At 43.4% G+C, this 16183-nt stretch overlaps 1 protein-coding gene across 3 annotated transcripts in view; it reads left to right on the plus strand.

Moving 5' to 3' along the window:
* The first annotated feature begins 2125 nt into the window (after positions 1–2125).
* DSE (dermatan sulfate epimerase) overlaps positions 2126–16183 on the plus strand; it is a 29318-nt gene continuing 15260 nt past the window's right edge. Inside the window, exons 1-3 of one of the 3 annotated variants that reach the window (XM_035109123.3) lie at positions 2377–2617; positions 10930–11054; positions 14860–15328. In XM_035109123.3, coding sequence (XP_034965014.2) covers positions 14913–15328 — 416 coding nt within the window. In that variant the 5' untranslated portion in view covers positions 2377–2617; positions 10930–11054; positions 14860–14912. Of the gene's footprint in view, positions 2618–10929; positions 11055–14859; positions 15329–16183 lie in introns of all 3 variants that reach the window. The other 2 variants (XM_035109124.3, XM_035109127.2) reach the window with 2 other exon arrangements.

Here is a 16183-nt window from a genome sequence, read left to right on the forward strand (position 1 = left end):
CCTATCCAAACTTGTTTTAACACTTAAGACAGAAATAGGCTAGAATAAGAAACTGCAAAGATACTACTACTGAGGAACCAGCACTGTTTTTGTTTTTTTGTTTTTGCGTCTCTAATGACACATTCTTTATTCATTTGTTTAATCTATACTCAACTTTCTATATTGAAATATGGTCATGGCAGAGGAGGCAAAGAGGGAAGAGGAAAACACAGCCCAAATTCATTTTATTCTTTCCCCACCCATGTCCGTCTTTTCATCAGGACCTGTTGGAGGTTAATATCCTTTCTCCTGTTATTTCTGCCCAGCATCTGGTACTACCTCTGGACTTAGCGCTTTCACTTAGCTGTCTTTGACATGGTTTTGGGGTTTTTTTTAAGCTATGCATTGTTGTTTAGTCGTTTAGTCGTGTCTGACTCTTCGTGACCCCATGGACCAGAGCACGCCAGGCACTCCTGTCTTCCACTGCCTCCTGCAATTTGGTTAGACTTATGTTCGTAGCTTCAAGAACACTGTCCAACCATCTCATCCTCTGTCGTCCCCTTCTCCTTGTGCCCTCAATCTTTCCCAACATCAGGGTCTTTTCCAGGGAGTCTTCTCTTCTCATGAGGTGGCCAAAGTATTGGAGCCTCAGCTTCAGGATCTGTCCTTCCAGTGAGCACTCAGGACTGATTTCCTTCAGAATGGATAGGTTTGATCTTCTTGCAGTCCATGGGACTCTCAAGAGTCTCCTCCAGCACCATAATTCAAAAGCATCAATTATTCGGTGATCAGCCTTCTTTATGGTCCAGCTCTCACATCCATATATACACTACTGGGAAAACCATACTTTAACTATACGGACCTTTGTAGGCAAGGTGATGTCGCTGCTTTTTAAGATGCTGTCTAGGTTTGTCATTGCCTTTCTCCCAAGAAGCAGGCGTCTTTTAATTTCATGACTGCTGTCACCATCTACAGTGATCATGGAACCCAAGCTATGCATATATATTTTAAAAGCATACAAAAGCATACAAAAACTAGGTATGTATGGGACCCGGAGCAAGCAACCCGCACTGGGTCCTCCCTGGTCTACGCAAAGTACCGTATTTCCACACAGCTAATCTATGCTGCTAAAATGCTTCCACTTCGAAATTTGAGCATGAAACCTAGATCTCGCAGCACCAGTTGCCTACTGGTGTCGATGAGCATGAAACAAATTAGTAAGCTAAAGTTAGCGGGGCATGATTCTGCATAAACACGCATAGGATCAGCTTGTAAGCATTCTTTGTTGCAGAGCTGCTCATACGGCTTGAAGGTGGGGAACATCCATGGTATATATACCTTGCAAGGACATGTCAGCAACAGGAAGGCTTTGGGCCAAATGTTGGCCGTGGAAATGGATGCTTCCCAGCCACCGACCCCTTCCCATTTACCACATTTGGGTGGGGAGGAAGTGACACATGTGGGGCAAAGACTTGCCACCCAACTAGCTTGGCCGTAGGGGTGAATCATTGGCTCTACTACTGGGCAGATGGATGTCAGTTGTGACAAGGTGGTGTTGAGAGTGTGGAGCTGTGTGTGCAGCCAGATAGCCTTTCCTAAGGTAGACTTCTCCCCTCAAGTAGCAGAGGACACCATTTGCCAGCATTGAAGTAAGAGTCAGCTGCCAGTTTGACCTGCTTCTGCGTAGTAAATGGAGGGAGAGATACCATCTTGTCCTGTGAAGTCAGAATGCTCCATCTCCCCCCTGGTTCCACCTGAATTACAGCGCCCCTGAGGAGGATGGCAATCCTATTTACTCTCAGGGGAAGGTTGTTGTTGACTTCTGAGGGGCGCTTTTCTGAACAGAAGGCGAGGAAAGAAATGGGGGGAGGAGGGAGGTCCTCAAACATTCAGAAAAGCCTGTGCTTATGCAGGAAAGTCTGGGGACTTGGACGCAAACTGAGCTGTGTGTTGAGCGCGCACTTTTAAAAAAGTTATCTTATAGGCCTGTAGAAGTGTTAAAATCCCCAGCTACCAAAGGGAGGGGAGGTGCTTGTTCGGAGGAAGCTTTTTTCCTCTCTGCAAGACAGCGCGGGGTGAGGAGGGGGACAAATCCAGCCGTCCCCTCAGGGGCTGACTAAATGAGGCGCTGCACAGCCTCAGTCACCCAGAGAAGCCTGCCCGGGCGCTTGCTCTTTTGGCGGGAAAACAACTTCAAAGGAGTTCGAGGCGCGCGGGGGCGACGCCTCAACTGCAAAAGAAGAGCAGCAACTGCAGCAGCAGCAGCAGAGAAAGGGATCCGAGCGGGAGGTGGGACTAAGGGGCTCCTCGCCCCTTTCCCCCTTCTCCGCTGACGTTGCGGTCTCCTCCCTCTGGCGGAGCCGAGGCGCCTGCAAAAGCCCTTCTGCCGCTCCGCGCGGCCCCGTGGTCTTCCGTCCGTCCCGCGACCCGCCTGCCCGAGCGAGAGAGCGAGCGAGCGAGCATCCACCGCGCACGCGGAGAGGCCACTACTTCGCTTCTTCGCCCGCCCGGAATGAGCGCTTGATTCCGGGAGGCAGTGCTAGTAGGCGCGGAGGCGGCCGGTTGCAGAGCGCGGGGGTCGACCTCCTGCCGCCGCCATGGAGTGAGAGGGTCTGCGCAACGGCCAGCTGGGGGAGAGGTAAGCGCTGGACTGGAGAAACCCCACCACCACCCCCGACGGCAGAAATGGCCGGCCGGGCATCCTCGTAGCTGGGGAAGTTTCCTCGGCCCTGCTCGGGGTTTGGATGGCCGTGAAATGCGCCGAGGGCAAGGCCAGCGCGCTCTGCAGATGCCCAGAGGCACTTTATCCTGACAGTTGAGGCAGAGCCAGTGGTTCGAGGAGCGGGGAGTTGGGTGGCTGGAAAGGGGTGGGTTCAACCTTCCCTCCTGAACTTAGGCGCAGACAATGGAGCCCCGGGGGTAGGAAAGCGCCAGAACTTCAGGAGTAAGGGTTGCCTGCGCATCCTGGCTTGGGGAGATTAATTGAAAGGAAGCTCCACGAAAGTCATTAGGAGTAAGCAGGTCTAAAATTGTTCTGGGGGTGGATTTCGATGAGACGAAGATCCGCTCTACTTGGAGGCTTCTCCCCTATCACAGAAAATCGAAGGGACCGATTGCTCATCCATTTAGGCTTAAAGGACTGGGGCCCGGTCTGGGTGGGTGAGTTTGTGTGCCTATTGCAGCTGATGCTGTGGCTGAGGCTCAGAGATGTGTGTTTTGCTGTGCCTCTCCATCAGTATGTAAGCTGAACTCATCTCCCTCTGATCTCCACAAAAGCAAGCCCTCTGCTTCACCCTCAAATGTGAAATGCCAGCGGTCTGAGAAGGATTTACAGAGTAGCAGTCCTATAGGCACTTGGGAGTTTTTCCGTTGCAAGTTCACCTTTCCATTCTTCACTCTCGCCAAGAGCAACAGACTCCCAAGAACAAAAAACAAGTGCAAGGGCTAGCAGCTTCTTGTAAAGTTGAAGACATTCTGAGAAGGCCTAAGGTTTTAGGCCTTGGCCTTGCTCTTGTTTTTGTTCTTGGGAGTCTGTTTGGCAGGCATGACTTTTGAGTGAAGAATCAAAGGGATAACTCCTGCCTGCCCAGTAGTGAAACAGCCACTAAAGGCAGGATTGTTCTGTACTGTTACAGCTAGCCATAGACTTATACAGAACAATCTTGGGCTCAGGAGTAAATCTCACTGAGGTGAATGGGATTTACTCCCTGGTAAGCATGCTTTGTCTTAGACCAGGGGTAGGCAACTTAAGGCCCGGGGGCCAGATGCAGCCCAATCCCCTTCTCAATCCAGCCTGAGGATGGTCCGGGAATCAGCGTTTTTACATGAGTAGAATGTGTGCTTTTATTTAAAATGCATCTCTGGGTTATTTGTGGAGCATAGGAATTCGTTCATTCACACACACACACACACACAAATATAGTCCGGCCCACCACATGGTCTGAGGGATGGTGGACTGGCCCAAGACTGAAAAAGGTTGCTGACCCCTGTCTTAGACCACTTCCACATATCTGATTGCAGCCTTAGACCGTTTCCACACATTATGCTGAAATGTACCTTTGATCCTCTTGCACTTCCATATGCAAATGTGGTAAAGGTGGGGCAGAGCACAGAAAATGGTTAAATGTTCAGTTTCAATCTAGTCAAGGTTATGCACTTGCATTAGATTGAACACCAGTTCAACCTAATCCTTTCCATGTTTCATTGGGAACAAGTATGTATGCAATTGCAGCATCAGTGAGCTCACTTAGAGGTCAGAATTTGCTTTATCTGACTATGGAGAGGTGTGAACCTAGTGGCGTAAGCCACTTGAGATACCCAGCAGGTCTACCCTGCTTGGAGTGCTCACCCTCTGTTATTCTGAACTACATTCTGGAATAAGTGCCATTCTACTTCTATAATCAAAGCCACAAATACAAAACTGACCACATTATCTTGTGTGGAGATGCATACATTGAAAAGTTAACGGGAAGAACCCATAGTTTGGCAGCCTTTAACCATGCTGACTGCATAAACAAAAGGCAGGTGAGACTCCCTGAGGGGTGAAAACTAATATTTGTTAAGTGAATTTGAGCCCACACTCTTATACTAAATAACCCTTCCATGGCCTCACACCAATCTTCTGTAGTTTCTCTTTTAAAGGTGGCACTCTTCAAAAGTTAGAAAATGTTCCATCGTGTCTCTGACTAATAATGGATTCCATTGCAACAACTTTGGTTTCCAGAGGTACTGAGGAGGAAAAGGGGACAAGAAGGGAAAGGATGAATACATTGCAAATGGAGCAAAGAATAAAGGAGCACTGCTGCTGTGCTTTCCTGATAATAGCTTTGTCTGCCAAAGTACAGTAGTAACTTACATGCATTTAACTTGTTTGCATTCAGCTTTACGTGCTTGGGAACAATAATTTTTTAAAATTGAAACTGGGTGGGTGTACAAGGAAAAAAGACTTTGGCAATCTCACCTACCATTGTACCCAATGTGTTTTCACTATACTGTATGTGATTTTGGCTTTATGCGCTATCCCTGGAACGTAACCCCCACATACGTTTTGGGTCTAATGTAGATATTGCACGCACACACACATGAAATAATGGCAAATGTGCATCTCAGTTTCTCTGACTGGAACATTTAATTATATTTTAATAACAAAGGAAACTGACAAGGCAGTGTGAAAGTAATATCATCAAAAATCACTGCCTTGTATATGTGGCTATTGCTTTGCTTGTTTAGGGCAAAGATATGGAGGCAAAAAAACCCTCCCAGAAATATGGGGCTACTCTTTTAAATATTGTTGTCAGAAACACAACTTGCGAACTCTTGCTTCCACTATCTTTCAAAATCAGAGTTGGTTGGTGAGCTCAAAGAATACAAGATGTGGTTAACATTACAGAGTAAAGAAGCAAAGCAGAATTGGCAAAACTAACTGCAGTAATAAGGTATCAATCAAATAAGAAATTAAGACTACAATGGAAATGGTTTGAAGATTATATGTCCAAACACTGCTCAAAAAAATAATACGTTTGGATTAATGCTTGTAAAGTCGAGTAAGAATAAACAATAGTAAGTTAAGAGAATTAAGAAACGAAGATATAAATTGCAATGTGAAATACAATAATACTGTACAAAAGAAGGTGAATGTTGGTGGAGGGAAGTCACAAGGGTGTTTTAATGTTTGTAATTGGTGTTAGTAGCGTATGTGAAATATTTGTGTTCGTTTGTATGTGTATATATAAGAAGAAGCAAAGCAGAAATTTAAGAGCTGGAGTTCAATTATCAAATAAGTTTGTAACATCATAGTGAAACATGCCATTCCTTTGATGGCAGGACTACATAATAGTAGGTGTTGGAGCATTCATATCTTAAGGCGTCAGTCCTAAATACACCTACGTACTTTGAAGTAAGTCCCATTGACACAGAAGGGCACAGTAGGGCATATTTCCATGAAAACATGAATAGGATTGTGCAACATATAACATATCGTGCTTTGGAATGTAGGCATCATTGTGTGATGCCCTGAACTAACACTGCACTGAAGTCAAAATATTCTCTTCACAGCTTTTCTTATCAGAGCAGTTTGAGGTCATGAGCTCAGCATTACCTTTTACTGCATTTGTCAGCAGATAAAACAAAGAACATGTCTATCAAAAATAGTTAAGAAAGAAGCGCAGATAAACATTTCCTTCCCAGCCACCATTAATATTTTGAGACAGCTAGACAGAACCAAGCAATTCAGTTCTTCAAATTCTTGCTCTGTTTACCATTCTCCAAGTTGGCATGAATACTACAGGAAAGGGCTGAGAGAAGGAGGGAACCCTGGTGGATAAAGGCATGCACAAACAGGGCAGCTATTCATCATCTGGGATCTGTTCCTAACAATGTCAAGGTTTGTAGTATCACCTTTGACAGGTAGATGGAGCTTGATCTCTCCTCTGTTGTGGTTTTAAATCATTGAAACTTAGATATCTGAACTTTTACTTTTCAGGAGTGTAGTCAATTTTCAGCATCTGTACATGTAAGGAAATTATAAGAGTTATCAGAAACAGTAATACATAAACGTTTGATTTTGTTTTCTATCATACCTGCCAAGTCTCCTGCTGAAAAATACAGGATCAGCAGCGGCGCAGCAGCGGAAGCCGCTTCTACGCAACTTCCGGACATGCGTAGAAGCGACTTCCGGTGCTGCTCCGCCCATGCTTGGGCACTGAAAATCAGCCAGAGCGGCACCGGAAGTCGCTTCTACGCATTTACGGACATGCGTAGAAGCAACTTCTGGTGCCGCGCTACCCATGTCTGGGCACCAGAAATCGGGCAGCACCAGCACCCAAAATGGAGCCTCCCTGGCAGGTAGAAAATCCGGGGGATTTCTGTAATTTATTTCAGTTCATGAGACCAGCGGGAAACGGATTAAAATCCAGGAGTTTCCCGTGAAAAATGGGAGACTTGGCAGCTATGTTTCTATTTGCCATGGGTGTAGTTAATGCGCAGGACTGCAATCCAAGGCTTGCTAACTGGAAAGCAACGACTTGCTGAAGGTTGTTTTGAGTACATTTCACAGGGCTGCACTCTTAAGTTATATTTTGGTGCACCTAAGGTTCTCTGGGTAGTTCTCATCGTCCCAATACAAAGTTCCACTAGTGAACACTTTGTGAGTGTAGAGAAGTCCCACCTAAAAGAGCACTGAGAGTATTCGTGTGTGTAAGCTTCATGTACGCCTAAGAGCTTTCACATTCATAAGGAGCCATTACGTCAGCATGTGATCGCATGAAAAGATTATGGTGAAGAGTAACAAGAGAAGAAAAGCCCACTTTCTGTCTTTTTTCTGACACATAAGGTAAAATATTATACTCAAGGCAATAGTACTTTGTGAGGGTGCCCTGTTTTATCAAACAGTGTGAGTATGAAAAACTTGAGTTCCTTGTGTTTTATTTCACATGCTCATTTATAAGAAAAGTATAACCCAAAACTTCCCATGCTCATTCAGAAATAACTCCTACTTATTGCAATGGGATGTTGCAAAAAGAGTGAGCTGTGTTGTCCTGTGTCAAATTTACTTAATACCAAAAATGCATTATTTTCCAGACCTACTTCATTAGAGAAATTCTTCACACTGTGAGATGAACTGACAACACACTATATCATAACCCTCCACTGCTTTTTACTGTAAAAGCCAAACACCAGTTGGTTTCACTATGAAAGAGAACCTGATCTCAGCCTCTTCTCCATTTCTCACAAATGGTTCCCCCCCCTGCTTTTCCTGCAGCACATGCTACAGTTCAACTTCTACCTACACGAGTTCAACATGCACTTGTTGGATTCCTGCATTTGGTTCCTCATCTTCTGTGCACATTTGGAACAAACTGTCTTTATTTTTAAGCAATTCAATCTAACTCATCAGCGTTTCAGTGGTTGTTTTTCTCTTTGTGAGACTTTTGTAAGTGGATGTTATTAATGATCCCCATGTCTTCTGAAGGTTTAGCTTTACATCATAGTTGGGACTTGAACTGACCCCTAAGTGATCTTTGGATTCTAACTAAATTCCACTTCTCTCCTGCTATTTTCTCAACTCTGACCAGTTTTTCTCCTTGTCATGCTGGAGTTCTATTAGAGTATCAATTAAGCTGGTGGTGGTCTCTTGTAGTAAGGCTGGCACAAATTCATTCCTACCCCAGCATAATTTTTCCTTTGAATCATTGTGCTTGTGTTGTGATTTAGGACCAATCTTATATGACTCAGCAGGCGTAACCCAAGGATAGAATTGTTCTGTTCCTGTTTCTTGGCTTCTCAAAATTCCATTTGGCTTAATCAATGACTTTGAATACTGCTCCATATTGAAATCTGCAGCTGACACTTTTCTAGAAAAAGAATAAGGAGTGGTCTTCTTGAACTTGTGATCTATTGGTATGTAGAGAACTTGCAGCTGCTATTGTCATAATCGTAAACTGAAAAACTGAAAAATATATGCCTGCAAAGAAGATCTGTTTAAACAGTTGAGGAGGGGAGGAAAATTTCAACATAATTTATGGCCAAATACATAGCAACATAGTTTTGGGTGGTTTTTTATTTTTACATTTTTGTAAGTTGATATCAGCAATAAAAAAGCTTATTGTTAATGCTTTAAAAATATTATTGGATGAAGACACTGAAATTTGGTGCAGTCTAACTAATAGAACTGACTAAAAGCACTTCTGTTATAGTCTGTCACTGAATTGGTAAATCACTTTTATAACGATGGAGCATTATTAGTTTTAACCACTTATTCTGTGTTACTGTTTTCAGTAAAATGTTACTGTTTCATTTGCACTTCTCCCGTAACAAATCTAGATGCAGAATAATACAAGATATGGGGAGGGCCTAAGAAAATTAAGTCATTCTTGATGAGTCACGCCACTGAAAGCAATGGATATAGGTTGCTGAAGTTAATTGTTTTCCATGAATCTGCTCTGAGCATGGCTAACACAGGATGTCAGGTATTATTAATGAAACACAGTTTTCAGTGTTTAAAATAAAAAATAGAAAATTCATATTTACATTTAAATTCCACACCCCTCACACTCATCACTGATTCAGTCTCTTAAATATTGTGTATCTTAATGCAGGGTTATATAGACCTTCCCTTTAGTTTTAATTTGCTTGTGACCAGACCCTGACCTAAAGAAGAATGACAAAAGTGGAATTGACCAATGTTGCTTTGTTCTCAATAACCTGCGGGTGGCTTGATTTTTGATTTTTTAGTTTGGTCCTGTTGTATAGCACATCCAACAGATGATGCAGTTGCTAGTTGCCAGGTTGAGATATTTCTTTCAACACCAATTAATACTGTATTGGAATGGCAGTTTATCATCAACCCATTTCTGCTGACAACAGAAAACTTCATTGTGATCTTTTCTTAGTAACAACTGTAGCATTATTCTTTTGTTGTTTTGGGAAGATACAAAACAGATTTTGTTTTAGGAAGATACAAAACAGCACCATAGACTAAGTAGCAATGCAGAGTGTTCCTGGATGCCTAGTTAGAAAACATTTGTCTCTCTACCATGATTTTGGGGGACTTGGATTTTCATGTCTTGTGAGAAGTAGATTATTTCTGTATGGATCGCCTTTTACATTTGTCTCAAGGTCATTTACAAACATGCTGTAAAAACAGATTTTAAAACTGTATAACAAACAACTGAAGATAGGCAAAGACCTTTTCCAGCCCGTGGAAAAAACCTTGTTGAAACGAAAAGTTTCTTCATTTGTTTCCGGAAAGTATAGATAGTGACCTCCTGTTATATTTTGACAGTGATGCTGTTTACAAAATAGAGGCAGTCACAGTGACAGCGCTGAAACCCCTGCTCCGAGTTACTGTGGCTATTTTGGGGACTTTAAGGAGAAACTCTCCTGCAGAACTCAGTGACCTACTGGGAATCTAAGGAATAAAGTCCTGAGGATCATCTAGTCCAATCCCCTGCAATGTAGGAATATGCAGCTGCCCCATACAGGGATTGAACCTGCAACCTTGGCATTATCAGCACTATGCTCTAACCAACAGGTGTTAGTATCAAAAACTTGAACTTGGCTTGGTAGCAGATTGGGAGATAATGCAAATGATGCAAACAAGGTGTAATATGCTGGTGGTAGTTTGACCCCACAAGCATCATAGCCACCCTGTTCTGCACCTCCAAACAAAGTTCAAGGGTAGCCTCACATTGCAGTAATCCAACCTTGAGGTTACTGATACATAAACAACTGTGTTCAAGCTATCACAATCCAGGAATGGCCATAGCTGTCTTAGCAGATGAAGCTAGTAAAATGCGTTCCTAGCCAATGAGGACACCTCCAGTGACAGAACTGGATTTAGGAGCACCCATTATCACATCTTCACTTGAAGCAGTCATTTCAGACCATAGAAAGCTTCACACTGCCTGTGTATTTTACAGCACAATCCTGTACATGGCTACTCAGAAGTCCTACTGAGTATAGTAGCTTTAATTACATATACAGTGGTACCTCGGGTTACAGACTCTTCAGGTTACAGACTCCACTAACCCAGAAACAGTACCTTAGGTTAAGAACTTTGCTTCAGGATGAGAACAGGAATCGCGGTGTGTTGGCAGCGGGAGGCCCCATTAGCTAAAGTGGTACCTCAGGTTAAGAAAAGTTTCAGGTTAAGAACAGACCTCCAGAACGAATTAAGTTCTTAACCCGAGGTACCACTGTATAAAGCACTAACTACCGGTATGAATGATACTCTTTGGTCGCATTGGCTCTGCAGTTCACCATTCTACACTTTCCTATTGTTTAATTTCCAAGCAAAGGGTCTGCTGGTTTCTCTTTGAGGTTTCCCGACTCAAAAGAGAGCAGGGCAATTAAAGGCACAGAAGTCCTGTCCTCTATTGAGTCTGGCAACCCTACTAATCACATCATTCTCTACCCCTGCAAAAAAAAAAAGCTGCATTATTCCTTCCACAGCAGTGAAAGAGGTGAATTTGAACCCTAAGCTGCATCAAGAGGAACACTTTCCCACTCCAGTTGCAATTGATGGAATCCCCATGCTGAATCCTGTGGGTCACTATTGTTTCATATATTAGTTACAGGTAAGTAGCCGTGTTGGTCTGGTGTAGTCGAAACGAAATAAAAAAATTTTTTTTCTTCCAGTAGCACCTTAGAGACTAGGGTTGCCAGACTCAATAGAGGACAGGACTTCTGTGCCTTTAATTGTCCTGCTCTTTTTTGAGTCTGGAAACCTTAAAGAGAAACCAGCAGACCCTTTGCTTGGAAATTAAACAAAGGGTCTGCTGGTTTCTCTTCCAGGTTTCCAGAGCAGGGCAATTAAAGGCACAGAAGCCCTTTCCTCTATTGAGTCTGGAAACCCTAGTGATTAGAGAGCAGATACTTTTGTGTGGCATTGATACAGCCTTTTCTACTTAAGTGTTGATACAATACTATGCCAGTAATAAAGAGAGACAGTTTGCCCCACCTACCGTAGTATTTAATTTATGCCAAAATGCAAGGAGGGAACCATTCAGCCCAGCAGCCAAATAACACAACTATTCTCGCAAGTTCAAGTTCAACAGCTCCACAAGCCAGCAATTAATTTATAAGCAGTCAATTGACTTTTTTGTGTGTAAAGTCCTCACTTGAATCATTACTCCTGTTTCCAAACATTAATTTATTAGTCTAATTTTGGGCCCTATGGTTTGATCTCTGTGTGTGGCTTCTGTTTATTTTAGCTTCTAACATGTTTTCCCCTTTCTGAATCTTATGAAATGGCTTCCCCTCAGGAAAAACATCATTGTGCAGTAGGTTTTGGATGTCATTTTTCTCCCCTTGCCCTCGGCCTACTTCTGGTTTTAATAATTGAAAACTACTGTTCATTATTTACATAAATCCATCTCTCTTGGTCTTGCTTTCTCTAACCTTTCCCCTCTTGAGAATTTCAGGAATTCTCTGACTTTCCTCTGGGGAATCCTAGCCTGTTTTATCTAAGACCTGTGTTGAGTCGGTAGGTAATTTTGATGGGAGGAAGGAGAAATAGCCATGGTTAAACAGTCTTGTTTTGTTTTTTACTTTCACAGAGTGTGCCATTATTATTATTTTTTACCCCTTTTTAAACAGGCGGGTAGTTGGGAAAATATACATTTTTACTTTACATTCAACTTTTAAAGTGACAGGCTGTAAATCAACACATGTGAAATCGAAGGGTTCTTTTAAGCTAATAGGAAAAAACACACATGCCCTAAAGACCAGCTATTTCAATTACATTTCCAGGATCTACTCTGCTGCTTTTTCCTCTCCTCTTAATGAAGACGTGTCACAGCTAGAGGCTTTATACACAATTCTAATGACTCCTGTACAAGCCTCCCACATTCCAAATCCTTTACTCCACAGCTGTGAACGTCAGCCAATCTGACACACACAGTCTTGGCTTGGCTGATGTTAACATAATCCCTCTCTCCCTCTCCCTCCCTCTCCTCCTCCCCTTTGTGCAAGTACAGTAAGAAACTACTTATATTGGGCAGTCTTAATTGTCTTGATTGTTGAAAAGACTTTTTAATAGCCCAGTATTTAATTATGCCTGATAAATTAGACCTTTCTGTATATCTGAACCTTCTGGGTAGGGTGGCCAGATGCAAAGGAGGACAGGGTTCTCGCAGCTGTATATGAAAGAGGGGAATTTAGCAGTTATGCAAGCCACTCAATGTGAAATTCCCTCATCTACATACCTATTAAATGTGCAGGAGCCCTGTCCTCTTGGACTCTCCCATCCTGTTCCCGTTCCGGGTGATGGGGAGGAGAGGATTGGATAGCTCCTTCAAGTCCTGCAGCATGAGAATGCCATGCCCATAAAAATATATACCGTATTGGCCCAAATATAAGCCGCACCCAAATATAAGCCACAACTTTAAAATTCAAGGGGGGGGGAAGAAAAAGATAATACCCCAATATACCGGTAAGCCATTCCCTTAAAATTCCACAGACACTCACACCCGTAAATGGCAAATGTTCTGTTTTACCGTATGTCTGTTTCAGCAGCGATATCGTAAAAGCCAATTTTTACAAGGTCGCAAATTTAAGCCGCACTTTAACTTTTCATGGTCGGAATTTGGAAAAAAGTGAGGCTAATATTCAAGCCAATATGGTATTTATGTTTGCATTGAAATTGTGAAGCCTTTGCGAGTACAGGGGGTGAAATATGAAGTTCGTAACTAGAGACAGATGCAAGTCTTAGCTGCTAAGTATCCCGTTTTTCGCGGGAAACCCCCGGATTTTAATCTGTTTCCCACTGTTCTCACGAATGGAGAAAAATCCCGGAAATCCCCCGGATTTCCTACCTGCCAGAGAGCCTCCATTTTGGGTGCTGGTCTTCCCATGTGTGGGCACCGGAAATCAGGCAGAGCGGCACTGGATGGCCGTCGGGCATGCATAGAAGCGACTTCTGCTGGCACTCTGCCCGATTTCTGGTGCCCACACATGGAAAGAGTGGCCCCGGAAGTTGCTTCTCCACAACGTCTGGTGCCGCGCCGCTGCTGATCCTGCATTTTTCAGCGGGAGACTTTGCAGGTATGATGCAAGTCTTTGTTAGAACAATATGCTTCATCAAATATTGATTTCACCCCCGCCAATGTTATAACACTATGCCTGCATAGGTGGTGGGATAGCAAGTAATACGTAATAAAGATTAATGCCCCCCCAATCTTTAGTCACCCTGTCACCACAGCCATTATAAGGCCATTATTCCAACTAATTATACAGGCAGTAATAGCACCCCACATAAGTCTCACTGGGGAACACAGATCTCATACAGGAAGATGGGAGGAAGGGAATACATCGCTATCATGTTTGTTTGTTTTTTACACCCAAAGCTCTTGTTGCCTGTAGTGCCCACAAAAGGCAAGCTGTGCTTTATGGAGGTCACACTCACATCTGTCCAAGATAGTGCTTGGGTTCCAATATAACCCCCCTCCTGCATTTCCTTTACCCACTGAACTGCTAGGAGGCCTGTAGTACTGCTGCTGTTGATTCTGCTCATCCATGCGCATGCTCCTCCCCTGCCAAATGCTGCTTCCCCTTTAAGTGCAGGCAATCCAAAGTGCTGTACTGCATTATAGAATTTGTTTGTTCCACAAGTGGAGCAATTTGCTGGGATAACTGGTTCTCCATGCAGGACTTCTCCACGCCCACACTGCCAAGTAAATTCATTCATTTAGTGGTTTACAAGAACATTAGTTGTGTGAAAGGTGTGTATGTGTACTGGACTGATGGGTAACTTCCATGTAGGGCTGGGGGAAGGGTTATTTTTCTGTATACAACAACATGGTTAGTGGGTGGTTGTGGATTTTTACAGGAATGCTGTGGGAATTTCTGTCTTTGTTGCTACATTGGCTTTTGTTTATATAGATATTGCTGCTCTGTTGAATCTGTGACTGATAGAGCAAAGGGTCATGACTACTTTATGCCTGCAGTAGTCGTAGTCTAGTGGCTGCCCAGCATTTCAGGCTCATCGGATTGTCCTACTCTGAGCTATCCCCCCCCCCAACACACACACACACACACACACACACACACACACACACACACACACACACCTATTAAGGTTCCTCTCCTTGAGAGTTGTGAACTTTTAAAGACTGCATGCATTTCAGATTAGGCAATTAGCATTTAGGCACATGTGGAGCATTCTGCATAATTATATAAGGTGTTATACTTGACATTGCATGGAAGAGAGAGAGGGGGGAGGGGGAGGGGGAGGGGGAGGGGGAGGGGGGAGGGAGGGGGAGGGGGGAGGGAGATATGGAGTACCTTGTAAATGTGTTTTCAGTTTTTGAATACTCAGAGGCTTTACACAAAACTAACCATAACTATCATTCTTGTTCCCTCACCCTTCCCTCCCCCATCTAGGCTCCTTCAAAGATGGTCCGGCTGCCATTGAGACCTGGAGCTCTAATGCCACAATGAGGACTCACACACGGGGGGCTCCTAGTGTGTTTTTCATATATGTGGTTTGCTTCGCACTGGTCTACAGCAGCAATAACAGCCCAAGCACCGTGGTTCCTTTTGTCAATGCCAACTACGACAGCTACCCAATGCTCTACTTTTCCAGAGGAGAGATGCGGGATTTGCAATTCAAGGCCGCCAATTCGCACCAACACATTTCTGCTCGGTTGGCCGAGGCTGTGCAGACCATGCTGTCAAACCCTTTGGAGTACCTTCCTCCCTGGGATCCCAAGGACTTCAGCGCTCGATGGAATGAGATTTATGGCAACAACTTGGGTGCTCTAGCAATGTTCTGCCTGCTTTATCCAGAGAACCTGGAAGCTATCAATATGGCCAGAGATTACATGGAAAGAATGGCGGCTCAGCCTAGTTGGTATATTTTTATTTTTGTTTTTACTGCCCCCTCCCCACAAAAAAATCCATTTGTACTAAAAAAAAAAATTCATATGAAGAGAAAGCAAAAAAAGGGGTAGGACGTTTTGGCTTTCTTCCTTAATTTTGTTTGAAATGACTGCACATTTTCCAAAGCCTAAAGCCATGGCAGATGCTTATAACTCCCCCCCCCCAAAAAAAACCCTACGCATTATGTTAGTCATGTATGTAAACATGCATGCTTAATCAGACTGTTTTTATTCTGGAGAAAAATCAGCTATGAGACACTAATGTGGAATGTGCTCCAAATCCAGAGCTTGTACCCATTTTCTGCTGAAAATCCCCCTTGCCTGGTTGCCATTTGTCACCTGAGGAGCTGCTTAAAGTAAAGGTACTGTCTGTAGTCATGACATAGTGCCATTGTTCCCATGGAGCATTCTCTTTGGGAACCCCACTGGGTTCTTGTAGGCAGCGAAATGGTAGCTTTTTAATACTAAAGTAGAAAAAGGAAGAAAATTCCTTGGCCACTTCATTTTTAATTTTTAATTCTAAACTGCCCTGAGATCTACAGGTATAGTGTAGTGTACACATTTAATAAATACATAATAATAAATAAGTATTTAAAGGCTAAGACTTCCTCCTAAAAGGTCTTAAGTGTCCCCTTCCATGGGCAGGCCCATTTTCACAAGTAACTAATAGTCCTGCCAAAGAGGAAGGGATATTTGGCTCAGTCTTTGTTTATATGATAGCAAAAGAATATTATTTCAATATGAGTACTCAGTTACAAATATAGCAAAACCTAAATGTGTTAACAGTTCATAGTAGGAGTTTCCACCCTACACAAAGTATTTATTAT

The sequence above is a fragment of the Zootoca vivipara genome, chromosome 3 (genome assembly GCF_965207765.1).
Source record: "Zootoca vivipara chromosome 3, rZooViv2.hap1.1, whole genome shotgun sequence".
NCBI lineage: Eukaryota > Metazoa > Chordata > Lepidosauria > Squamata > Lacertidae > Zootoca > Zootoca vivipara.